This window comes from Sceloporus undulatus, chromosome 6 (assembly GCF_019175285.1).
Source record: "Sceloporus undulatus isolate JIND9_A2432 ecotype Alabama chromosome 6, SceUnd_v1.1, whole genome shotgun sequence".
NCBI lineage: Eukaryota > Metazoa > Chordata > Lepidosauria > Squamata > Phrynosomatidae > Sceloporus > Sceloporus undulatus.
In genome coordinates this window covers 30,066,214-30,092,288 of record NC_056527.1, presented here as the reverse complement: position 1 = coordinate 30,092,288, position 26,075 = coordinate 30,066,214, and the positions used below count along the sequence as shown (strand labels likewise).

General features: G+C 38.8%; 1 protein-coding gene across 4 annotated transcripts in view; it reads left to right on the top strand.

Annotated features, from left to right (window-relative positions):
• The window catches only part of MTERF1 (mitochondrial transcription termination factor 1), a 14,176-nt gene extending 2,423 nt beyond the window's left edge, over positions 1-11,753 (top strand). Inside the window, exons 1-2 of one of the 4 annotated variants that reach the window (XM_042471140.1) lie at positions 944-980; positions 7,888-11,753. In XM_042471140.1, the coding sequence (XP_042327074.1) occupies positions 7,956-9,092 (1,137 nt within the window). In that variant the 5' untranslated portion in view covers positions 944-980; positions 7,888-7,955 and the 3' untranslated portion in view covers positions 9,093-11,753. The other 3 variants (XM_042471138.1, XM_042471139.1, XM_042471141.1) reach the window with 3 other exon arrangements.
• The last annotated feature ends 14,322 nt before the right edge of the window (positions 11,754-26,075 follow it).

Below are 26,075 nucleotides of genomic sequence, written 5' to 3'. Positions count from 1 at the left end.
ATTTAGTTTGAAGGAAAACCAGAGTATAAATCTTAGGAAGTGATATCTATTGTTTAGGTTTACAATGAAGCAACACTAAAAGACATCAAACTCAGTTAAAGAATTAGCAGATTTCTCTGCCTTATATTTACTGTATAGTAATCCTTCTATAGTTGACTTGCCACCTACTATGATAAAACTGACTATTAATTTTACTCCCTCCCTCCCTCCCTCCATGGGGAAAATATTAGTCTTCCAAATGGATGAGAAGCCTCTTTTACCTAATTATTTTATTTGCTGAACATGCATCATCCAGTCAGGGAAAGTGAGACATCCAGTTTCTTCAGTCTTGGAGAGATGTATCTGTGAAAAGTCCATCTATGGCCAGGACTTTCTCTCTGGTCCAAAACACACTGCAGAAATAAATCCACTTTGAGACCACTTTAACTACCCTGGCTCACTGCTAGGGAATCCTAGGAATTGTAATTTATTGTGGCACCAGAGCTCTCTGACAGAGAAGGCTAAATGTCTCTCAAAACTACCGTATAATTTCCAGAATTCCCTAGCAGTGAGCCAGGGCTGTTAAAGCGGTCTCAAACTGGATTATTTATGCAGTGTACTTTGGACCTCTGTCTTGCAAACTAATGTCATCTACAACAGTGATGCTATAATATTTTATTCACATTTTCAAAGATGAAAATGAAGAGTAAGTAGTAATGTCAGTAGTTGAAGATATGCTACTATCTTATAAATAAGCACATTCAACCATACATTTGTTGAACAGGTGAAAAAAAATAGACTTTTATTCCTATATTCTCTATCTGCATCCCTGTGATCTGCCAATGGAATTAAAGTATATCTGTCAGGAAAAAACACTGCAAAGAGATCTGTGAAGAAAATCTTTGAAGCAGTGTGAAAACAAAGGAGACACCTACATTTGAGGAACGACCGTGCCTGAAGCATTATTTGATCTGAGTCTGCTCCTATTTCCATTCAACCAAGTAGGCTTTTGTGCATCTTGCTTTTGTACAGATAGTATACTGAGTTCGATGTCCAGCTGTCAGATAATATATTAAAGATAAGTACAAAGTGTTGCCATCACCATGGCAAAAAAAAACCCCAAAACACAAAACTTTATTTTTATGTCCTCAGATCAGTATTCCATGTTAATTGTTACATGACCCCGTTTGCTTAAATGCTTTGTATAATTTATCCCACAATGGAGATGAACACAGCTCTGCACCAGAATATCCCAGTATGCACTGGTCTTTTCTGTTGCTATGGAAGCGACAAGGAAGGGATTTAGGTAGCACTCGCACTGTGCATTGTTCCAGAAGAAGAAAGAGAAGAATAGTTTTTCAAAATGGGGTTAACAGGGAAAATGACTCTCATGGGGGAGCATATGCCTCTGCTGATATACTGAGTGTGTTTGACCTAGTGACCTTAAGTATTCTGCTTAAGCGAAAAAGACACTCTCATCCTTAAGATATACCAGGTGTCAACTCAGCAGCATAGAACCTGCAGACTATATATGGGCTTTGTAAAAGTTTTACAAGCCTTGCATCTGGACTTTAGTTAAAATCCAGAGTCTCTGTGCAATTATTTACTCCTACTCCAGTCCAAATAATAGCTTTCTGTTGGTCACAGTTTCTGCAGATAATATCACATTCAGAAGAACCAAAAGGATTACAAAGATTCCCCCATATCACAAATAAGGCACAACCATACTCATACCCATCCTTCATAAATGAACGTGCACACATTATTGTATTTAAGAAACATGCATATACTAAAATGCCAAATTTACCTTTCTTTAATTAATCTTTGTTGTTGTGCACTTTCAAGTCGTTTCTGACTTATGGCGCTTTAAGCCAACCCTGTCATTGGGTTTTCTTGGCAAATTTGTTCAGATGAGGTTTGCTGTTGCCTTCCCCTGAGGTTGAGAGCATGCGACTTGCTCAAAATCACCCAGTGGGTTTCATGGCTGAGATGGGAATTGAACCATGGTCTCCCGAGTCATAGTCCCAACACTCAAACCACTATACCACACTGGCTGTCTTATTTCATGATAAATGTCCAGTGTTGTCCCACTTTGTTCTGAACAATCATTCCTATTTTTTTAAAAAAAAAGATTAAGTTTTTTTTAAATAAGATCATTATTTCTGAGATGAGGTTTTGCTGCAAGTCTTAAGAAATTTTGGAAGAAAAAAGATCAGGGTTTGAGAACGAGTTGCATGGCTAGGCAAGGAAATTTAAAAATTGATGTAACAGAACAAGATTGTTATTGTTTAATATGTAAGAAAAGAGCTTTGAAGAAATAAAATATATAATGAAGAAAGCAGGAACAGTATTCAAAATCTCAGCTGTATAGTTAATACATGGTTTTAGCTATTTGCTCTCGTTTGCAAATACTGTACACTATTTGAAGACCACGACATTTAATTTGGCAGGAAGACCAGCTAAAACACAGCATTGATTGGTAAATTAATATAGCCATTAAATTAATTAACTGTTAAACTGCTAAGTCTGATGTGGCTGTTACACTGGAGAAATTGTGCTATTGTCCTTTTATTATTTAATTGAAGCTTCATTGTTATTGAATATTTTAGATTGCTCTGTTAACTAAGACATGTCACCTTTTCTTTACAAAATGCTCCCATGTGTCTGGAAAAATGTATTACCTGTGTTAATTACATTAAATATTACATTATGAATTCATTAGCAAATTGATGCAAACATATCCATATACTCACAAATACTACATATTCTGCATGCATTTATAAGATCATACCTAGTCATAAAGAAACTACACAAAACAATTCCTAAATGTTAATGCATAAATGCAAGCACAACTCACACCCATGTTTCCTAAGCAACCAACATATCAGTACATCAGTTTCATGTTGTAAAGATCAAGATAATCACTAATAAATCATGAAGGACAGAATTCTTGTAATATTGCAGTAATACATACCTCCTGCAGAAAGGTCTCTTTGTTTTCCGGATCCTGGAGTTGTGCAGCTTATAGTTTGACAGATCTTAAGCTTCACGTAGCTTTTTTGGGACATACTTGATTATTATGTCTTATCTTTTAATTGAATAGACAACAATGGTGTAGGTTGGTTGTTCAGCTGGTGCTGGTCTTTCAGCTGCAAAGGGGATCAAGGCTTTCTACATTTGAGAAAGTTCATTTGTGAGATGAATAATTTATTCTGCAAGTCTAATGTATCAAAGAGGATAGCTGAAGGAATTACTGTAATTCACCCTGCTCACCTAGTTGACATTTGTTACTGGAATTAGGTACAGGATATTAATTTGTACTGGAATTAATTTGTTGTTTGCTCAGATCAGCCTTTTCCAATATCATCCATGCTGGCTGAGGACAATGGGAGTTATACTCCAATACATCTGGAAGGTGCCACTTTGGGAAAGACTAGCTTAAGTATACATGTGTAGAGCTTATTTACTGTGCATTATTAAGCAGTTTGAATTGCATTTTTTGGGATCAGCTGGGGTGGTGCAAATCACCAAGGACTTTACATTAGTTTGGTGACATTAAAAAAAAACTTCTACATTTTGTTGTCACAGCTGATCTTATGTCATATTGTTAGGGCAATATCAATAGTGTCCATAATGTAATGGCTACTAACTTTGAGCTCAGGTTGTGAATAGAGTGACTTTACCATGGAATTGAATGAGAGAATGCTGTGCCAAAAACCGGATGAGGAAGCGTCTTCCTTGCCACAGGCTCTATGTTTTCAAGGATCCTTGGTTGGCAGGGCATCTACTGTCCATCTGCTCCACTCATAATTTTTTGGGGTGGAAACTTTTATTTCTTTTTGTATACAGTCAGTCCTCCATATCCACGGATTCTTGATCCACAGATTCAAGCATCCACGGCTTGAAAATATCTGTAAAAATACATAAATTCCAAAAAGCATACCTTGATTTTGCCATTTTATATAAGAGACACCATTTTGCTACCCCATTGCACATCATTGGATTTGAGCATCCACGGATTTTGGTATCCATGAGGGATCCTGGAACAAAATCCCAGTGGATAGCAAGGACCCACTGAATTTCCATCTCTTGGTATATTTCCTAAAGAGACTGGTTTGTTGTGGAAAATGGAAGAATCTGAAAGCAGCCAGATGACTCAGCTGTGTTGTGCATAGGCCTTGTCACTGTGCTGCAGGTGGGAGATGGTTGGCAGGATCAGAGACTGCGTTGTTTGTTAGAATATCTGAAGATGTTCTCTGTTCTGCAATATATCAACATTCTGTTGCATTGACAATTCCCAAGAGTATTTTTGGAGGGGGGAGTACAGTGCAAAATTGTTGTATACCTTCAAGTTGTTTCTGATTTATGTCAACCCTAGAGAGACAGTGTGTCACAGTGGTTTAAGTGTTGGAATACAGCTCTGGAGACCACAGTTTGAGTCCCAGCTCGGCCATCGAACCCACTGGGTGTTCTTGGACAAGTCACATGCTCTCAGCCTTAGGGAAAAGCAATAGCATTCTGAACAAATCTTACCATGAAAACTCCATTATAGGTTCACCTTAAGGTTGCCATAAATTGGAAACAATTTGAAGGGGCACAACAACAAGGCAATCCTATCAAGGATTTTTTCTAGGCAAGATTTGTTCAGAGGAGGTTTGTTGTGGCCTTTAAGGCTGAGAGAGTGTGACTTGTCAAAGGTAACTCAGTGGGTTTAATGGCTGAGTGGGGATTTGAACCTTGTTCTCCTGAAGTCCTAGTCCAAAACTCAAACCTCTACACACTGTCTCTCTAATGCCCAAACAGCCATGCATTTTCCTAAAAGATTTTAAATTGTTGTTTCATTGTTTTCTAATTGGAAACAAAAAAGACTTTGGAAAAAATAATCCACAGAAGGCAAGGCAGGACAAGTCACACTCTCTCGGCTTCAGAAGATAGGTTCAGAATAAGTTGGAAACATGAAGTCATACAACAACAAGGCAAGGTCTTCCTGACACAGCTTTCATTGTAGATGGATTTGTTTTAAGAGGTATCCATATTTTTGTGAATTCACATTTGCAATCTGAAATAGCACAACCCACAGATGAGAGCCATACAATGAATGAAAAACTAAACTAGTTTTTCATTCATTAATTTACTCACACAGGGATGCACTAATTAATTTTGGTACATATAGTAGTGATGCTGAATGGGGGATTCTGAGAGTTGTAGTCTTTAAAAAAAGTACTTTCCCAAGCTCTGTGAGTGCTAAAACACACAGCAGAAATAATCCAGTTTGACACCGCTTTAATTCCCCTCACTCAATGCTAGGGAATTCTGGGAACTATAGTTTTGTGAGACATTTAAGCCTTCACTGTCAGAGAACTCTGGTGCCACGATAAACTACAATTCCTAGGATTCCCTAGCAGTGAGCCAGGGCAGTTAAAAGTGGTGTCAAACAAGATTACAGTATTTCTGCAGTGTGGATTGAATTTGAGAAACCAAGGTGGTCTGGGTTTTAAGAGACAGATGGGTTTTAGTTATGCTTGTAAGTTTTGTATATTTTTATATGTGATTTTATATTGCTGGTAGATGATTTTGAATTTTATTGAAATTTTTAATATTTTTAATCTGTGAGCTGCCTTGGGTCCTTCCTGGGAGAAAGGCAGCATACAAATGAAATAACAACAACAACAACAACAACCTGTTGTTATTGTTATTATACTTATTGTAATAAGTATAATCTGTTATTCCTATCCAAGACTTTTTCTAAGTGCTATAAAATGTCATGGCATGTCATATCCAAAACCAAAAACAGCTCATTGACCCCAAAGCAAACTGATCTTTCACATCCTAACACTAATGTGACAATGGTCCAAAACACACTGCAGAAATAATCCACTTTGAAACCGCTTTAACTGCTCTGGCTCAATGCTAGGGAATCCTGGGAACTGTAGTCTTGTGAGAAATTTAGCCTTTTTTGTCAGAGAGAGCTCTGGTTCCTCAATACAGTACACTTCAATTCCTAGGATCCTTTCCAATTCCTAAGATGCACTCCCTTTTTTTACTTTCCCTTTTGGCAACACAAAAAAGAGCCTTCACACAAAAAGGTGTGTAAATTATGTTGTGTAACACTGCCACCTCCTGGAACGTTTTGTTTTCTTCTCAGAAAATATAAATGGAAACCTATATAGTTTTCTTTTTTCCCTTCCTAGATGGCAGCACTGTGAGAAAGGAAAGCCTCTTTTCCTAGAGCTGGGTAGCTCTTTCACAAGTTATTCTGCCATTTTGTTGTTGTTTTTTCCCTTTCACCTCTCAACTCTCTCACACACAAAGAGAGAGGCACAACTTGGCGGGAGAGTTTGTTTGTTGCTATGGAAGAGTTGTTGTTTTGAATGCAGGGTGCCATTCTTTTCTCTCAGAGATAAACATTGAGGGATGCAAGATTTCAAAAGGACTCTTGGAAGGTATCCAGCTGAAGTTATGAAATGGAAAGAAAGGACTGAGGAAGAAGAAATGCAAAGTGAATGAAGGGATTTCCTCTCCATTTTCTTGAATTCTTTGAGGCTTCAGAAGAAAAAGAAGCAATAGAAAGTGCATTTATTGAAGGCTGATTCCTTAAGGAAAAGCATCAAGATCATTTCACCTTCTCTCTCCTATTGTAAGTGAACATGATTGAGGGAGCTGGTTTTCAGTGTGGTGCAAAACACACTGCAGAAATAATCCAGTTTGAGACCGCTTTAACTGCCCTGGCTCAGTGCTAGGGAATCCTGGGAGCTGTAGTTTTGTGCAGCATTTAGCCTTCTCGTAGGAGTTTTATCACACCAAGGTTAATTTTGGCATTAAAGAGAGATTAAAGTGCATTTAAATCATCCCGCAAATAAAGCGACTATGGTGAGTAATGGTGCGAATGATTATTATCACACACAGTCTCTCAAATAAAGCAATATCGGAAATGCATCATCGCTGAAGTCCCGAAAGTAATTCCTGGAAGATATGTGTTAGTGCTTCTTTGTGACCGCTTTAATGGCAGGTTTTGTGCGACGTGTGAAATCATTTCGCATATTTATGTGATTTTTCTGGAATATTTACAGGATAAACTTCCGATCTCCTTCGTGTGATTAACTCCTCAGAGAGCTCTGATGCCACAATAACCTCCAATTCCCAGGCCAAAATTGATGCCATGACAAACTACAGTTCCCAGGATTCCTTAGCACTGTGCCAGGGCATTTAAAGCAGTCTCAAACTGGAATATTTCTGCAGTGTTTTGGCTGTTTAATTGCCATGAGCCAGGGCAATTAAAGTGGTCTCAAACTGGATTATTTCTGCCGTGTGTTTTGGACCAGTACGGTTGCATCCACACTGCAGAAGTAATCCAGTTTGACACCACTTTGATCCAAACCACATTGCAGAAATAATACAGTTTGAGGCTGCTTTAACTGCCCTGCCTCAGTGCTAGGGAATCCTGGGAACTGTAGCTTTGTGAGACATTTTGCCTTCTGGTGCCGCAATTAACTACCAGTTCCCACAGTTTCCTAGCACTGAGCCATGGCAGTAAAAGCAGTCTCAAACTGGATTATTTCTCCAGTGTATTTTGGACCTGTAACTGCCATGGCTCAGTGCTATAGAATTCTGGGAACTGTAGTTTGTTGCAGCACCAGAGACAACTATGTTTGCGATGCAGGCATTCTATGATATTGTCACAACTGGAAAAAACCACAGCCAGGACAAAATAGCCCAGCATTTGTCATTGGGATATTTTTTTTCTCTTCCAAATTCCGGTTAATGTAAAATAAGGCAGCAAAAAGTGTGTGGTGAAACAAATTTGGTGTGGTCTGGTTGTACATAGGATGACTCAGTGAAATAGTATCATAATTGTTAAAAATATTTTATTGCAATTGTATAAAATGATTCTTCTTTGTGTCTTCCTAGCTGAAGTTCTTGGACTGACTGGGAGTAAAATTTTATTTGGAGATATACAGTGCCTGATATCTATCAGAATGAGAAGGCTGATGAATATGGAGAACAAATTACTTTCCAGAATGAGCATTTCTTGTTTTATTACATTGTCTACAGAGATTATATTCAGAAGATCATCTCTCAGATTGTTTTGTCATGTGACTGAGAGCTCCAGCACCGAGTCAGAAAAGGAAAATGGCATTTTAATAAATAACCTGATGGTTATGGGTGTGGATATCAAAATGGTAAGAAAACGACAGCCTGGTGTGCTCAAGAGGCAGATTACTAATGAAGATGGCCTGAAGAAATTTTTGCAAGCTAAAGGGGCTAACAGAGAAGCCATCGCCAGTATCATTTCACGTTACCCACGTTCCATCATTCGCTCATACCAGTCTCTCAATGAACGTTGGGAAATCTGGCGGAGTATTCTAATGAGTGACTTGGAAATTGTAACAATCCTGAAACGCTCCCCTGAATCTTTCTTTCGCTCTGGAAATAACACAAACATGCAGAAAAATATTGCACTTTTTTCTTCTCTTGGACTAACTTCCAAGGATCTTGGAAAGATGCTGACCAGAGTTCCTAGGGTATTTTCTAATAGTACGGAACTCAATGACCAAATTATAAATTTGTTGAGTGAGATCTATGTAAATCTGGGAGGAGAAAACCCAGATGATTTTGTAAAGGAAATAATTTCTAGAAATGTTTTCATCCTTTTACGGAGCAGCAAGCAAGTGAAAGCTAACATTCAGTTTTTGCAGTCATCTTTTAATCTGGACAATGATGAACTGCTGACACTGTTGCATGGTCAAGGAGGTGATATCCTGGATCTGTCTAATGAGTACCTTAAGAAAACTCTTGGAAATGTCAAGGACAAACTGTTGTCCCATGGATGCACTGAAACAGAGGTGAATACATTTGTCCTTAAGCACCTTCGCATTCTGTATCTTTCTCCTCAGAACTTGAATGAAAAAATCGATTTTCTCTTACATGCAAATATTAGCCTTCATCAAATGCTGAGAAGCCCTCTAATTTTTGACAAAAGCCTCAACACTATAAGTAGTCGAATTTATGAGTTGGAAAAAGCAGATTATAATTTTGGAATCCATGGAATTGGAATAATTGCATTGAGTAAGCAACGATTTAAAGCTAAACTAGAAACATTACAATGTGCATAAAAATGTGTTCTTATGACCTAAGTACAGAGAAAGCAAAAATGTTAGAAAGTCTTTTGCAAACTGCTTTAAAAATAAGACACTGTGGTGCTTAAAAAAATAAATGATTCTGTGATTGTTGTGTGCCTTCAAGTAGTTTCTGACTTAAGGCAACACTAAGGAAAATCTACCTGGTTTTCTGGGGGTGAGAGTGTGTGATTATGATAAATACAAAGTCGTAAGTTCTCAAACCATAGCCATTTTACAGTCTGTGCTATTGCTTGATACATGGAGCCCAATTTTTAGTTACAAGCAGATCTTTAATGAAAGGTGTGTTATGATGGAATTGTCTCCTTTGGATTTCGGATAAGGAGGGCTACAAAAATTGTACCAAATAGGTTGCCACTTGTTCCATACTGTATTTTAAATCAGAAAGTACATTCTGATGACTGATAAATAATTTTATAACTTAGTTTCTAGTTTTGTAGAAAATCTGGTGGATGCAGAAATGAGACAGGCACCACTGATTTTTTGCTGCTTGGTCAGAAAGCTTATTTTGTTTCCTGCTTGGCCTTAGGTTGGCCTTTGCTGATACAGCGAAGCAAAGGTTCACTTGATGCATTTAAAGTTTGTGTGCTGCTTAATGATAAGGAAACAGGATAGAGTCTTAGCAGTTAAAGTGGTGTCAAACTGCTTTAATTGTTTTGTGGATACATCCTGGATTAGAACTTGTGAATATAATTCAATTCAGCAGTTTCTCTTTCTGGTCTTCCTTTGTAATTTCCTTGTTCAAAATAAATTTCAAGATGAAATTTAAAATGAACATGGCTTTTGCACACATTTTTTATAACAGTTTGCAGAAATAAAGGCAAAACAGACTAGTTAGTATCTCCCCTTTTTTCCTTGTTACTGTGAATTAAACCAATAATACAATAAAAAGACTCAACTGAAAAACATTTTAATAAAGAGCTATAATTCAATCAATATTTTTTAAAAAAATAGTAGCTTTAAATTCAATTCAGTCATACTCCAAAATTCCCATCACCTGAATCCTGAACTGGGTGGAAAGGTTGACTATAAATGTGTATATGAAAGTAGAACTATTTTAAAATGAAGGAGATAGAATCTGATAATAAGTGTCTAGTGGAGGAAAATAAAGAAGAAGAAGCTAATTGGCAGATACAAAGGGCAAACCCTCTTGTGGCCAAAGTTTTCGCAAGATGAAAGGATAAAAATCTTTGGGGAAGAATGCATGTTTTAGTTCACTGCTGCTAATTATGGGTAAGCTTCAAGTGTGCACCATGCTGCAAAAACAGTAAGGAATGATATGTGGTGTCCTTTAGTGGTAAACAACCAATTAGGCTGTTTTTAAAAAGGCTTTGATTGTAAATTCTAAACATTTATTTACCTGTGGATGCTTAGAACCCATGGTGTCTTTGAGGGCACCCCACTTTGTTTGAAGTGAGATGTATCAGAAAAGTCAGAGAGCTAATCTTAGACACTTTCCCCCCTTTGAATCTGTAATAAGGCTCCCCTATGTTTTCACCACTAGGAAAATAAAAATCTACAACTACAGGACCAGTATGGACCAGGGGTGCAGAGTACTCTGTGTGATCTACTTAGTTTATCGCTAGAACTGTAAGACCCTCTAATCAAGAGCCCTTTAACACTACACGGTTATAGTACTGTGATCCCATTTTAACTACTATGGCTGCATCTTGAGTCATCCTGTTTGTACTTTGGTATGGTACTAGAGGTCTAAATGATTCTAAATACTTCTTCCTAAACTGCAAATCCCAGGATTCTATAAGAATTATAGCACTATAAAAGTGTAGTGTGAAAGGACCCCAGAGCTGGATGCAAAACATATTTTGATCAAGTCATGGTGACATATGCCTTGGTTACATACCATTTGAATAACTGTAACACTATTTGGGGCTGCTTCTGAAGAGTGTTTGGAAACTTCACTTGGTAGAAAGCATTGCAGCTAGTTCACTGCAGTGAACTCAGAGTTTACTTAGGCATGTTACAGGGATCATACAGCTCCCCTGCTCCAACAGCTCCACTGACTGTTAGTCTGGTTCCAGGCTCAGTTCAAAATGCCAGTAAATAATAATAATGGTGTGGTACAGACAGCCGTTTTGTGCTATGTTGGTGCCGATTTTAGGGTTAGGGACAGCGCGGCAACCACATGGTCCCTAACCCTAGCACAGCGGCACCATAATGGTGGAGGTCCATTCATACAGACGCCACCATTGTGATGTCATGCCCACGTCACGTCCAAACAGTGTGGCATGGCCGTGACGTCTCTGCGAAATGGAGCTCCTTTTCAGCGCACGCATCGTTGGCGTGGCAGCCAAATGGCCGCACCAATGATGCAGAGGGGAAAGGGGCCGCCCCTTTCTCCTCTGTAGTGCTGGCCTCGCTGGGGTGCACTGGGCGTCTAAGGCAACCAGGGCACCCATTTTTCAAGCCAAAGAGAAGCGGCATTTTGCTGCTTCTCTTTTGCCTGGAAGAACGCTGGATTGGGGCTGCAGGGGTTGCCGGTGAGGTTGCCCTGACCCCAATCTGGTGCAAACAGGGATGGCTGCAGGCCGCCCCTTTGGCACTGTCTGTACCGCACCATAAATAATAATAATAATAACAACAGGCAGGGAACAGTAACAATTAACAAACAACATCAGTTAAAACACCAGTCAAAACACCTCAATTTAAAAGAACAAATAAGATGTACACATATTAAAACAATCCATATTTAAAATTTATCAAATAAAATTCACAATTTAAAAATCATCCGGATATGTCTGCCGGAAGAGATTGGTCTTCAGTGCTGTTTTGAATTCAGACAAAACAAGAATTCCATTGTACTGAGTCATGGCAGTTAAAGTGATGTCAGACTGGATTATTTTTGCAGTTTGGATGAAGCCACTATGAACTATCTAAAATGCAGATGAGGTCCAGAATCTTGGCTAAATTAAATTTGGGGCAAAAACGTGGATCAGATTCACCATCCTATTGATAGGCAAGCCACCTGTGGCTGCTGCTTCCTATGATTAAATAAGAGCTATAGAAGCAATAAATGCAAAGCTCTATTTGCCAGAAAGAAATTGACTTGGAAGGTTCTTCTGGGAGTAGAGATATTGGCAGCAGCATGGAACACACAGAAGGGGATTATGCCCAATTGCTAGTGCTTCAGTGGTTTTAATAATGGAAGAGCTGTTGTTATGAAGCTGAGAGCCAAGAGCACAAAGCCTGGGCATATTGCCTCTCTTTGAATATGTTAATTATTAGAGGTTGATTTTCTTCCCCTCTAAGGTAATAGAAGAACACAACAGAAAACAGAGGTGAGAGTCTTAACAGAGGTACATGCCCACTTACGTTTGCACGGCATGACCCAAAAGAGCAGTAAAACTATTATGGGTACTATTTCATGAACATAAAACCGCTTGAGGCTTTCACTCCTTCAAAACATTTATTTTGTGGCGGTTCACCATATGTTCCATAAAAATAATTTGTTTTTGTTTTTTAAAAATGTTTCATTTGGAAGAGTCATGAGACAGAAGGGAAACTGCCACCAGCGGGAACTATCAGCACTATAGTTGTGTAAAGAGCCCTCTAACTATTATTTTATTGCCATGATGGAATTGACTGCTGACAAATGTAATAAGACTGGATTTCTAGAGACTACGATAGATGAAAAAGTAGAATAATTGTTAAGTAAAAGGGTTTAATGTACAGGATAAGCTCTGGCTGAGATGAACTTTAAGCAGAGAAATCCTGAAATGTATGTACTGAATTTAGGAAAGACTGAATCCCACCCTTCATGAGACTACCAGGTAAGCAAGACTCTGCCCACTTTGCTACTCTTTTTTTCTAATTAATGAGTTAACTGAGTACAAATGACTTTTGCACTTTGAACTCAGTTTGCAGCAATTCAACTGCAAATGAAAGAAACAGACATTTTAAAAGTATCTGAGGATTAACTGGGACTGTCCTCTGCCAAAACAGAAAAGTTAGAGGGTACATAAAAAGAATGCATAGAATAAATATCTATATAATTAATTATGGAAAATTTTCCTTACACAATTTAAATTCTGAGTATGCTTTTTCTGTGGATGTATTCTTATTTTTAAATGCATATGAAAAGGAAACAAAGACAGCAATGTGGATGGACAATTTCCTACTACTACAGTGGACCCTTAATATACACTGGGATTTGGTTCCAGCCCTCCCCTGTGGATACCAAAATATGTTGATGCTCAAATCCCATTATATACAATGTCATAATAAAATGGTGTCCCTTATTTAAAATGGTACGGTTTGCTTTTTGGATTTTTTATAAAATATTTTCAAGTAGTGAATGGTTGAATCTGTGGATGCAGTATGAAAGGCTGATTGTACCACTAAGTTTCTGTAGAGGAAAATAAAACTGTGTTGTTTCATAAAATAAGGGATTTGCTTTCTTCCAAGCAAAGACCAGTTTCCAAGGAATGGTTTTTCTTCAGGACTACCACAAGAAAGAAAAAAAGTTGAACTCTACCTTCATTTCTGTTTTTATTTAATTTAATTTAAAAACCCCATTTTATTTAAAAGTAAATAAAATATGCAAAATTTTACTTTTAAGGTGCACTATGGGAAAATTACATAAATCTATTTCTATGTCAACATAGGCTATTCTCACAGTGAGAACAGACCCACTGAATCAGTGAAACATACATAATAGTTGACTTATCAAATTCCCTTTTATTCTGTGAGTATACTCTGGTTGGGACTAATAATCAGGTTAAGCCCACCAGCCTGAAACTAATGGGCCAAAGAAAGCAGCTTCTGGTCACTTCGAGGGCATGTCTGGAAGCCGCTCCAAAGCTGCACCAAGGCGGCAGGAGCTGGACTTTCCACAAGCGGATTGAATCCGCTCCTTCCAGCAGCCTGTTCAGGCCCATGGCGGAGGACACTTCAAGAGCAGGTCTTCTGGTGGCCATGATCCTGCCTCTGGACACTCCTTCATGCTGGTCTGCTTCTCCCCATGGTTTCTAAAATTGGATTATATGATAGATCAATTTTGACCCATCCTGTGGACAGTGGCAATATGTTTTGTGAAGGCTATCCACAGGGAAAGAAAATTTCCCATTGCCAATACAAACAGATGGGCCAAAAAAAAAGCAGCTTCCGTTCACTTTGGGGGCCTGGCTCATAGTCACACCAACCTTCATGCTACTGGCCATCCTGTGGACAGTGGCAATATGTTTTGTGAGAGATATCCACAGGTAAAGGAAATTTCCCATTGCCAATAAATTTCCATGAAAGAAAAAATAATATAAAGAAATGTCAGCTAAAAATATTGTGGACGTAATCAAAAATATTTTGGAGGTTAATCAAAGGAAATAGGAAATCAGAATGTTCCAGACTACTCTCTGAACCTATGAAAAATGTCTTGTTGCAGTTTTTACTAAAAGATGTAAGATTGCTGCACAGTCAGTCCTGCATGATTGAAGACACAAGCTGATGCTGAATGATTTAAAACACATCTGGATATTTTCAGTCAAGGTGTCAATTCGTCATGGCTTTGATGGATTGAATGCACATCTGGTAGCTGTATCTTAGGCAATGTATATGCCTTTTACACACTGCATGCCTTTTTCTAATTTTTTTCATGATCTTTGATCAGTAACTGGGAAGATATTTGCCTATATCCATAGCCACAGACAAAGTGAAGATTTGAAGAAAGCTAACTCTTGCTCTGCTTTTCTACTCCAGTGATGCTCTTGATCTTGCAAATAAGCTTGAAAAGGTAAGTGTTTTTTTCTTTCACAGAGAATCCCATTAGCATTTGTATTCAATCATATTATTTGGCTAGCTGGGCCAGTTATCAGTTATTGTTACCGTAAGTATAGTTTGACTGATTTTCTGGACAATACAGTGCAAATGCTGTAACAGCATAGAGTATGGCTTTGAGATATGGGAGCAATTGCCTCAGGCCTAGCACATGAGAAAGGCCACATCAGAACTGACAGATAGGCCACACTAGCTAAGAAAGATGCAGGGAAGGAGGCCTCCTTTTGTCCTTGTTGGGATTCTTAAAAGGTCACATTTTCTGTTTTGTCAAAGATCTTGTCATATTGGTTCTCCTACAGTGGTATGTAGTAGCCTTCACATCCTTTATCTTAGAAGAACTGGTTCACCTAACACATTGTTGCAATAATGCACAGCTTTGAAATAAATACATTTCCAGTTTGAATTCAAAGTGCTTGTGATTATATCTAAAGGCCTACACAGTTTGGAACCTCAATACTGTATTTGAAGGACCACCTGTTCGGTCCAAACACTGAATGCACTTGCCTGAGGACTGAGGCCATCTGGAGGACTTCTCCCCTGGATCCCACCAGTGAATACCTCATATAAGGAGGAGGGAGAGGAACATCTCAGTTGTGGCACCCAGGTTGTAGAATGTATTCCTCTTGGAGGCCCAATTGGCACTGACAATGGCTTCATTTCTGCACCAAGTAAAAATGTGACTGCTTATTAAACCCTTTGAGGCCAAAGTGATATTCCACACATATGGTTTAACACTCTTTTTAAACTGTTTTAACTTGTTAGATTGTTTAAAATAGTTTTAATATTTTAAATTTTATTTGTATACTGCCATGAGACCTTTTTGATAGTCATGTTTTAATAATAAATAAACCCAACTGTTACTGCTGTTGTTAAATGCTGTCAAGTTGACTTTGACGCATGGTAATACTATGAATAAGAGACCTTTAAGTCCCTCTGTCTTCAACCACCCTGCTCAGGTCTTGCAGAGTCATAGCTGTGGCTTCCTTGATTGAGCTTATCCATCTACAATACAATGCATCTTTATTGAATAAGTCTCCAGACCATTTCAAAGAATACAAGATAAAAGGGGGAAAACATACATAGTTAAAACTTAAATAAAAAGAAATCTCTATTAAAAAAACATACAAAGTTAAAACTTACATAAAAAAGAAATTAAAATTTAAAATATTTGGTTTTGATTACATTGATCTTGTAATTTGCACAACAATCTATCTGGGTCCTTTTCTTCTTCTTGCTTCCGTAGAATAGCAGCTTTCACTGAGAACAAGGCAACCCTAAGAGTTATAAAAGGCTCAACTCCTTGCAATAGCAGAGCCAGCTTACTTTCATCATCCCTTTCCCTCAAATTTCTGAGGATAGGAGCTAGATATTGCTCTCTAATACTGTTATATAATTGACAGTGTAGCAGGTAATGTGTAAGATCTTCAACTTTAGGTGCCCCACATATACAGAGTCTATCAAGAAAAGGGATACCCTGGTATCTTACTTGAATCCAAGAAGAAACAGAGCCCTCCCTCCAGTCCATCTGCCTTGGTCCAGGCCTCAGAGGAAGAGAAGAACTGCTGGACCTGATCCTTTTCCCCACCACCATTCCCTTCTCCTTTTGTGTCATGTCTTTTTAGATTGTAAGCCTGAGGGCAGGGAACCGTCTTATTAAAAGATTGTATGTACAGTGCTGTGTAAATTTACAGTGCTACATAAATAAAGCTTAATAATAATAATAATAATCCATTTGCTCAAAGCGAAGTTTGGCAAAAGCCTTCCGACGTTCTCTTTTCAAAGGGAAAACCAGATAATAGCCATTATGCTGAAGCCCACACTGGAGAGCCTTTTTGAAAAGTTGGAAAACCAGGAGTTATCTATCTTGAATTTGGTCTTCCACTTTTCCTGATGCCTTCTGCCTTACCAAGCATTATTGTATTTTCTAGTGAATCATGTTGTCTCGTTGTATGGTCAAAGTATGACAGTCTCAATTTAGTCATCATGGCTTCTGAGGAGAGTTCAGGCTTGATTTGCTCTAGGACTCATTTATTTGTTTTAAGAGAGTGCCTTCCTTTATCTAGGTTCAGGTCTTGATGGGCAAGGATTAAATTTTATGGCAGTTTTTTAGATTTTCTCATGGGACTGAAAGACTGCAAAACCTTTGAAATTTTCTGATATGCCATAGTTTTTAGTGGCTGAAAGGCAACTGATTGATTTCTTTTTGAAAAATACCATGGACCGTGCAGGAGGTAGTCTGATATTTAACATTCAGTATCTGTTCCTACCTTCTGAATCTGGTAGGTTTCACACAGAATTGACTTTGGAGGTTGCTGAACTCAATCTCCATCAGCCCCAGCCTGCATGGTCAGTGGCCAGAGATGGTAAGAACTATTATCCAAGAACAGCTGGAATGGCACACATTGCCTGTCCCCAGGCTCTATAGACCAAATTAATGTTTCCTGCTTCTGTGGAAATGAGTTCCATAGAAGAAATGCTAAAGTCATGCTAATTTGTAATTTGGATGTGAAGAGCTAATTCAGATTTTCTAAAAAGTATATACTGGATCTGAGCGTTTTCAGATGAGGATCCCCACCTGCTATTGGAATGGTCCCATCATGAGTACTTTATTATTGCACTCTTTCCTGAAGGGTTACTCAGAGTACCCAAGCAAGTAAATCACAATTACAACTAACGGGATGTCACAGTTCAAACCTCTGTGATGGACAACTGTGAAGAAATGTTACGATCTTCGACATACTTCCTAGAAAATACATTCCATTAGAGACAGTGGAACGTCTGAGTAAATAGCATGAGTTAGTGCTGTAATTGTTGTTAATTGCTGTCAAGTTGACTTCATTTTATGGCAACACCTAATCATCAACAACCCTGCTGTAATATTGAGGCCTAAATACCCTGAAGACAACAGATCCTATCTGATCTTGGAAGCTACTCAGCAGTTGGTTAATTCTTCAGTGGAAGATCACCAAAGGAATATCAAATGCCACAGGCCATATTTCATAGAAAGCAAACAACATTTAAGGATTACTTGCCCTACCTATGAAATCCTTGGAGTCATCATGAATCAACAGGCCACCTGAAGGTACACACAGACACAGACACAGACACACAAACACACACAGAGCATGTTGTAATAATTTGGGCAATATTATGCTTTTATTCTAAGTTCTTATTCCTAAAAGATATCGCCAAGGCACTGTTAATTCTGGGGCTGTGTTGTAAGTGGGAAGAACATGAGATCTGAGATATCTTTCTTGTCTAAACACTGTACCTGTGCTCATAGATTACTAAATATAAATGTATGAGGTAATTAATCTCTCCTCCCTCCAAATATGGTGTTATTTTTGAAATAGTATGAACTTATCTAGGACTCAGACTCAGAATAAAGGACAAAGAGTGGTTTGTAGTTACTGGGTGACCTGACCAGAATTTTCCAATTCCTTTTACTTATGGTAGTTTGACATATTGTGTATTTTTCAAACGTCTCATTTCTTCATAGTTATGAGAGATTCATTTTATTCCCAGTACTGTAATAGTTTATTTGCAAATCTTTTTCAGCTTATGTCCTCTCTTAAAAATTTAAACACAAAGTTTCAGTGAATTACAGCTTCTCCTAACATTTGGCTGGTATTCACTAGAGCACTACAGGGCAAACTGTGCTACTCTTTGACGGGAAAATTGATTATCTTTGTTTATTTCAAAAAACATTAAAGCATAACAGCCAAAATTCTAAAATTGTTGGAAATACAATAAAAATAGCTTTTCTCCAAGCTGACTAGAAAAAAAAGACAATGCTTAGTAAAGTAGAAGACAGCAGGAAAAAAGTAAGGCCACATTCCAGTTGGTAGAATTAAAAGACATTGCCATGTTAGTCTAGAAAATCAGCATGCAAAAGGATGTTGTAGCACTTTTGAGACTAAGGGGCTGTTCAGACAGCCCCGAAGGTGTGGTCTCCAGCTGCCCTTTTTACAGCCAAATCAGGGCCATGGCAATCACACACCGCAGCGCTGATCTGGCCTTTGCAGGGTGCAAAAAGGAGCCACAAAACATGACTCCTTTTTGTGCCCTGCAAAGGGTGCAATAGCTGCGGTGCCACGGCTTTATGGTGCTCCTTTGGTGCTGCTGTGTAATGGTGCCCTGGGGGCAGAGTTAGGACATGCATCATGTGGATGCCATGCCCTGACTCCAGCCCCAGGCTGGCCTTAATGGCTAGTCTGCACATGGGCTAATTGAAAGAAAGAAGTTGGCTGCATGAGCACATTAGCTTAGGTTAGCTAAATTTGGAGCCCAAACTAAACATCCTTCCTTAGGAAGATAAAATTTTTGGATGAACCTCAAAGCCTCATTTGATGGCTAACTGTGTCTTTACAAATTAAAACTTGTGTTCCATTAGCCAGTACAAAAATCTTTCTAGGCAATTCTCTTTTATGTACATTTTAAAATATAACACTAGAGACAACTGGAAAGAAATGTATTGCTTTGAATAATGAAATATTCTGCTACCACCATTTCTGTTTCACTGCCCTCATGAACATACATTTTCTCCTCAAGACAATATGCATTTCAAATATTATACTAGGAAAAACCTGTGGTCTGATCTTTTCCATTTTCCTAGTCTTTTCCACTTTCCTACTTAAGCTACTGTCCCAAGCAGTCTGACATGAGAGTACAGTTTAATGAATTTGGTGAGTCTTCCAAGTAAACATATGTAGGACTTGGCTATTCAATATTTAACAGCTTACAAAGTCTGTTTCTGTACAATCACCTCATCTGTTCTGGCCCATGAGTATACCTCACATCCTGTTATAAATCCAGCAAAGTCTCTGTTTATTAGTTGCATAAGTCCAATAGAATGGTTAATATGGGTAGGCTTAAAGAATGTAAATTTGGAGATACGGTCTTGTAATTAAAAAGGAAAATGTATTTCTTGCTAAGACAATCATAACAAATCATATACAGTCGCCCCTCTTTTCTCATGGACTTGAGGTCTTGGATATTCACAGAGGGGTGACCTCTGTTATTATCAATGGGGCATGTCCCCACGGCATGTGCCCTGCGTGTACTCATGGACATGTGCCTCATTCAAACCTATGGGCTTGAATATCGGCAAGTCTCCATTTTCACCAGAACAGATCCCCCACAAAAACGGAGGGCTGCTGTATTTAAATATGAAATAAAGAAATTATTTCTAAAACTGACCAACCTTCTTATATGTTCCTTGATGTGAAGGCCTGTATATTCTTGAATAGTTATAAATAATATTCAGGCATTAAGTAGTGATGTACAGGCTAACCCTGACTTCACCCATCTCCCCTGGCCGATAGGATGAGTATGAGTTACCTTAAACATGATGTTTAAGGTAACTCTTACTGGGTAGGATTTTTGTCCCCACTGAGATAGCATTATATCCATACATGTGTAGGCCTTCTTCAGAATGACAGCTATTGCACAGTGTCCTGGGAAGCTGGCTCATGCACTCATTAGCATGAACTGGAACAGAAAAATATTACTGATTACATTATCTATTCCAGGGATTGTCAGTACACCCTTATATATAATAGGAATTGAGCATCCACAGATTTTGGTATCCATGGGGGTTCCTGGAAGAAAACCTCAGCAGTTATTGAAGGCCCACAGTAGCACTAAAATCAATAACAGTTTCAACCCAATATATATAGTTATCCCTCTTTTCATCTATAAATAGTGTAGCTGTTGGTCATTCTTTGATTAAAATTAGGAAGATATACAAGGGAGACATTTTACTTTATGCATTTAGGGGATATTCTGGAAGTCAATGCTTGTTTATCAAATATCACATTTTCCTTTTCTACCATGTTGACTTTCTTAGCCATTCAGATAAAAGAACAATTTGATTTCTTTGTGACCACTAATGCTAGTTTTCTTTGAATCCTGTCATTCTAAGTTATTTTTAACTGAAAATGGTGCAATGGTATTCAGGGGGAATATAGACACATCTTTGTGGATTTAAAAATATATTAAAAGTCACAAATGAATGGTGGTATTGTGTGACTGATATTTTCTGAGGAAGAACTAGAAATGGTGAATGGAGAAAAAATAGCCTTTATTTATTGAAAAGTCAGGACAATTAGTCAAGAATTGTTGTGAGCCTTCAAGTAATTTCTGACTTATGGCAACCCTATGTCAAATATCATGGGGTTTTCTAGGCAGAATTTGTTCAGAGGGGATTTGCCTTCCTCTGAAGCTGAGAGAGCATTACTTGCTTAAGGTTATCCAGTGAGTTTCCACGGTTGAGTGGGGATTTGAATCCTGGTTTCCCAGTCCAGTATGGCATAGTGGTTTCAGTGGCGTGACTGTGACTCTGGAGGCTAGGGTTCAGTTCCCTGCTTGGTCATGAAACCCATTGGGTGACAAGTCAGATGTTCTTAGCCTCAGGGGAAGGCAATAACAAACCTTCTCTGAACAAATCTTGCAGAGAAAACCCCACAATAAGTTCACCTTAGGGTTGCCATAAGTCAGAAATGAATTGAATGCACACAAAAAACAAGTTGTGTGTCCTAGTCCAGCACTCAGATCACTACATCACACAAGCAACACAAATAAAGAATTCAGAAGTATTATTAGAAGGAGATCAAATGTATGTTTTAGGCAGTGGTTAGCTCACGTGTGTGCCTGCTAACATGGAGAATACAGTGTATTTAATTATGAATATTAAAAAGAGGTAAGACCTTAATATCTCATTAAGGGTAAAGAACCTTCAGTTTTTCAAATGCTTTAGACTTCAGTTCCTACATACTATTTCTTATTTTTGCCCATGCTGATTGGGGCTGATAGTAGCTGAAGTCGATAACATGTGGATTGCCCCAAATTCCCCAACCTTGGTTCACTTTCATAAATTTAACAAAGAGGAGACAAAGAGGAAGCATAAAGTACATCCCACTCCAAGTTTAAAGTTGAACAGTGAATAGTCTATGGTGTTCTAATCCTTAGATTAATTGATTCCATTTCTCCAAAGTTACTTTTTGCTGTAATTCACAAGAATGTGAATTATGATAGGGTGCAGCCTTACTCAGTAATTAAAAAATCTATATTTGCAGGGGATATAAGTATGTGTGTACATAGGCCCCCACATCCCAGTCTTCTCATGTCTTCCCTTAAATATCTGAAGAGAGATTGTAACTGCACTCAGTGTAACCATAATTAGTGTAACCAGACTTGGAAACTCTATGTGACCAAGGTTCCCAATTGGAATGAGAACGGCAACCATACTTAGTCAAGCACACATAATTAATAAATAAATAAATCTATATTTTCCCACCTCTCCCAGGTGGATTGAGGTGGGATTACAACCTAGTATAGTACAAGCACAACAATAAAATACATAAAGAATTAGCAATTAAAAACTAGTTATCAGAAAGCAATGGTAGAGTAAGATATTCCCATCCTGTTCAAGGAGGTGGATCTGTGTGTCTTATACAAGATCGGGTGGGTATGCTCACCAGAAGAGATCCGTCTTAACTGCCCTCTTAAAGGTCATCAAGGAGGTAGTAAGACAGATCTCTTCTAGGAGACTTTTCCACAATCTTGGAGCAGCTATGGTAAAAGCTCTTTGGGAAGTTGAGCCTAGTCTAGTTGTTTTTAATTCCAGCAAATTCTTCCCCGTTGTTCTGAGAGTGCAGGGTGGATTATGTAGGGAGATGCGTTCCCGTAAGTAACTCGGGCCCAAGCCATGTAGGGCTTTAAAGGTAATAACCAACACCTTGTATTGTGCCTGGAAGCAAAATGGCAGCCAGTGAAGATCTTTTAGGATTGGTGTTATATGGTCAAGCCTTGAGGAGCCGGTGACCAATCTGGCTGCCATGTTTTTTACTAACTGAAGCTTCTGAACTTGGTACAAGGGTAGAGGGCATTACAGAAATCAAGACGAGTGATTACCAAAGCATGTACACTTCAAGGTCCTTTCGGTCTAGGTAGGGACGCAGTTGGCGTATCAACCAAAGTTGGTACCAAGCACTTCTGGTTGTCACATCTACTTGAGATGACAACTGTAGAGACGGATGCAGGAGTACTCCCAAACTGTGAACTTCATCCTTCAGGGGAAGTGTAACCCCGTCCAGGACAGGTTGACAAATTTCCTTCTCCAGACCTGAGGTTCCTATTGCAAGTACCTCCGTTTTCTCTGGATTCAGCTTGAGTTTGTTTTCTCTCATCTGTCCCATTACTGACTCAAGGCAGGCATTCAGAGGAGAGATGCCATCCTTAGTCACTGTAGCAGTCGGAGGCATAGAGAAACATATTTGGGTGTCTTCAGTGTACTGATAACACCGCACCCCATGTCTCCGGATGATCTCTCCCAGTGGCTTCATGTAAATGTTGAACAGCATGGGGGACAGAATGGCACCCTGAGGGATGCCAGATGTCAGCTCTCTCCTGGAGGAGCAACTGTCCCCCAGCATCACCATCTGGAATCTTCCCGAGAGGTAGGAACGGAGCCACTGGAGCGCCGTGCCCCCAATACCTAACTCCCTCAGGCGTTCCAGAAGGATACCATGGTCAATGGTATTGAAGGCCACTGAGATGTCCAAGAGCACCAGCAGTGTCACACGTCCATGTTGATGCCCAGACGGTGATCATTGACTAAGACAACCATGGCAGTCTCAATTCCATATCCCGCCCTGAAGCCGGTTTGAAATGGGTCCAGATAATCAGCTTCATCCAAGACAGTCTAGAGCTGGAAGGCAACTGCCCTCTTGATCACTTTGTCCAAGAATGGTAAAAGGGAGACAGGTCTGTATTTACTTCTCACCAGGGGGTTGAGGGAGGGTTTTTTTAGCAACGGTTTTATATTGCTTGTTTTAATTTACATGGAAATACTCCCTCCCTGAGGGATGTATTAATTATACATTGTAATAATATTTTCATTGCATCCCCACCCTGGGAGATCAGCCATGATGGGCAAGGATCGAGAGGGCACGTTGTCCTCCTTACCATTCCAAGAAGCTTGTCCAGTTCATCAGTATTTACAAACTCAAATTGATCCAGTTTAATACAGTCCGCGGAGCCTGTGGGCATCTCTCTAGTTGTTCCTATCATAATGGTGGTTTCCAGATCAGCTCTTATCTGAGAGATTTTATCTGCAAAAAAGTAATTAAAAGCATCACTGCAGGTTTCAGTTGGTTCTAACAATTGGTTCGGGGTGGAAGATAGATTGGTTAATTCTTTAATCACCCTGAACAACTCAGTTGGATGAGACCTTGCAGATGCAATGCCTGCAGCATAGAATGAGTTCTTTGCTGCATCTATTGCCACTCCATAAAGATCTAAATAGTCTTTATGGCGTGTCTTGTCAGGTAAGCATTGGTGTTTCTACCAGTGGCGCTCTAGTCGTTGCGCAGTCCACTTCATTTTCCAAAGATTTTCAGAGTACCATGGTTTTTTATTTTAAGCGGGCTGGAAAGGATGCTCGGGAGTGATGCTCTCTATAGCCCTGGTAAGATCATTATTCCAGGTATCAAACGGGGCATCAACAGGGTTGCCGTTGTTCCCAACCATAAAACTCTCTAGGGTTTCTTGGAACTTTTTGGGTTCCATCAGCCTTCGAGGGTGAACAATTCTAATAGGTCCTCCACCCCCGAAGGAGATATGGATACCAGTATTCCTTAGACATTTTAATTCAACATGTGGAGGTCATGTTGGGGATGGCAGGGACTGCGGTATATGTTCTTGTTCCTCTAGACTAGAGCTTGCATACACTGGGAGTAGGAGGTTGGATTCATCTCCTAGAATCTCAATTAGTATGCCAATGCAGAAAAAGTAACTTTTCCAAGCTCTACCCCAAACTTAGATGTTTGAACTACCATTCCCAAGTAGAGAATGAATCCATTATTTGGAAACTTAAATAAGGATTATGTTGTGCTCAAATCTAAAAGACAAATAGAGTTGTACGGGCAAATGCTGGAGAGATTACCACACAATTGGCAAAAATCTGAACATTGGGCCCAGTTGTCCTTTTAAAGCTGGCACCACAGGTTGACTTAGCTACACAGTCCTCACAATGGGCTAGTAATGATATTAGGATACAGCTACAGAGCCAAAAAATACATGACTTTATTTATAGGAAATTTATGCAAAATAGGAAATAAAAAAATCAAATATGATGAAGGTTCATATGGTGGCATATCATGAGAAAAACTACAGACTGCATAACACAGTAAATGTTCTTTCATTCAGGATTCTACAAGACCATAAAATTATGTGGAGAAACACTGTATTCCTTGTCCTAATACCTTTATCTGACAGCCTTGGAATAAAGGGGAAAACCCAGTCGAATATACATTACTTAAAGTAGTTATTACTGAAACAATAACCTCAACTACTCAGTGTGTGTGTGCGAGTGTGTGTGCCTGCATGCATGTGCCTTCAAATCATCTGTTTAATTATGGTGACCCCATGCATTTCATAGGGTTTTCTTAGGCAAGGAATACTCAGTGGTTTTGTCAGTTCCTTCCTCTGAAATATAGCCTAGAGCAAAAATATTGTTCTACTCTTAAGATATTTTCGTCTTCTAAAATTTATGTTTTAGCTGCCCAGTAATACCAAGGATATTGCCAGCTACATGGAGAGAATATAGGAACATAATCTTGATTTCCTTGTAAACATTCCTCTGTTTTACTGGCATGACCAGCCTTGATGTGTTTAGTGTTATATTAATGGATTAAACAGCATCAGATAATTGAAACCATTCCCAACATATCTGGAAAACCCAAACTTCCATGTTCCCCACAACTAATATAAAATATGATTCTACAGCAGTGAATGAATATAGCAGCATGAATTTATATGAATTTTGGGGGGAAACGTTCATATACATACACAAGACTTTAAAGGATGCAGTTATGTAGTTTGAAATAAAAATTCCATGAGCATCCAGAAATATCCCCAGCACTTGTTGCATGGCTTCTGTTGAAATATTTTCACAACACAGTTACAGTAATTTTCTTCATGGTTTCATTCTGCCCTTTTAGGGAATCTAGGGAAGCTTCTCAGCTGGAAAGTGTAAGTCTTTATCACTTTGTTATCATGAGAAATTGGCCTTATCTATGTGGCCTACAAACTGTTGGTACCTCTGATCACTCTCCCTGCTATCCTAGTGTTGCCATGTGTTTCAAATAGTAATAACGGATAGTCAAAATT